Source organism: Mesitornis unicolor, unplaced genomic scaffold, assembly GCF_000695765.1.
Source record: "Mesitornis unicolor isolate BGI_N332 unplaced genomic scaffold, ASM69576v1 scaffold43795, whole genome shotgun sequence".
Classification (NCBI taxonomy): domain Eukaryota; kingdom Metazoa; phylum Chordata; class Aves; order Mesitornithiformes; family Mesitornithidae; genus Mesitornis; species Mesitornis unicolor.
The window spans coordinates 18,332-19,422 of NW_010184270.1; the positions used below are offsets into that span (position 1 = coordinate 18,332).

The 1,091-nt window shown below is 43.5% G+C and overlaps 1 protein-coding gene across 1 annotated transcript in view; it reads right to left on the reverse strand.

Moving 5' to 3' along the window:
- FRRS1L (ferric-chelate reductase 1-like) overlaps window positions 1-503 on the reverse strand; it is a 5,398-nt gene extending 4,895 nt beyond the window's left edge. Inside the window, exon 1 of the mRNA XM_010184411.1 lies at window positions 458-503. Coding sequence (XP_010182713.1) covers window positions 458-503 — 46 coding nt within the window. The remainder of the gene's footprint in view (window positions 1-457) is intronic.
- Window positions 504-1,091: the final 588 nt, after the last annotated feature.

Below are 1,091 nucleotides of genomic sequence, written 5' to 3' on the forward strand. Positions count from 1 at the left end.
AGGATGCCGGAGCATGGCTTTGCTACACTGAGGGCAAAAGTTAACTTAAGGCAACAGGAACACAGCATAGTGCAGCCAACTACCAATTAGGGATTTTCACTCAGCTATCTCTTTGTGCACTCTTAGTCCCCTCAGGAAATCTGTAAGGGAAGTAAATCTGACTCCTTAGCTGTAAATGACAGCATTAAGTAGGACACCAGGTTCACAGCTGTAGGAATGGATACCGAAGGGACCCTATAATACATCCTCCATTAAGAAGTAAAATAAAACATGCGTTGCAAAAACAGGTAAGAGCCTATTAAAGCAGGGAATCGCCTGCAGTGATGACTTGCAATCACTTGTGAAAGTAAGACTCAGAAGAGCTGGACAACGAGAGCTATGACTCCAAGCAATCCCCTGTCTGCTGCACGACAGTACACCACACAGAAAGTGCAAACATCTGCAGACAGACCTTTACCGTCTTGACTTGTAGAAGGTCGTGTCTGTTGCATGAACACAGACATTTTAACAGGATGTTCCTCTATCTAGCCAACTGAAAATCAAAGTGCTAGCTGTGAAACTAGAAAGTCCCAAGAAAGTGCTTCATTGAGTGGGAAATAAACACTGCTGTTAGTTACAGCCTCTGCAAACAAACATTTAAACTACACAACTTCAGGCATTTGGGAGCCCTGATTCGCCTTCCTAGATTTCTGCCAATGCCAATGGAGAGACAAAGTATGCCGTAAACTGCAAATTTCAGCCTCCATTAACCATATCAGAAGCCTGGGTAAATTACCCTGCATAAACATACTAAGCAGACAAAATTTCACCGCAGCCTGTAGCGGAGCATCACCGAAAGCGTGCTCACAGGACATCCTGCCTTCTCACTTCTTCCTTTTTTTCAAACATATCAAACAACCGGGTTTCAATGCAGCCTAGCCACACAATGGGAGTTTTAACATTCTGCCATTTGTAACTCATAATAAAAAGCCACAAAACCCAGACACGACTACTGTATTTCGTACCGCTTAAGACATCACGGGGCATTTTTTAAAAAAACACAAAAACCAGGACTCCTGCTAAGTTAGCAGCCCGCAAAGCTTTTCACCCTT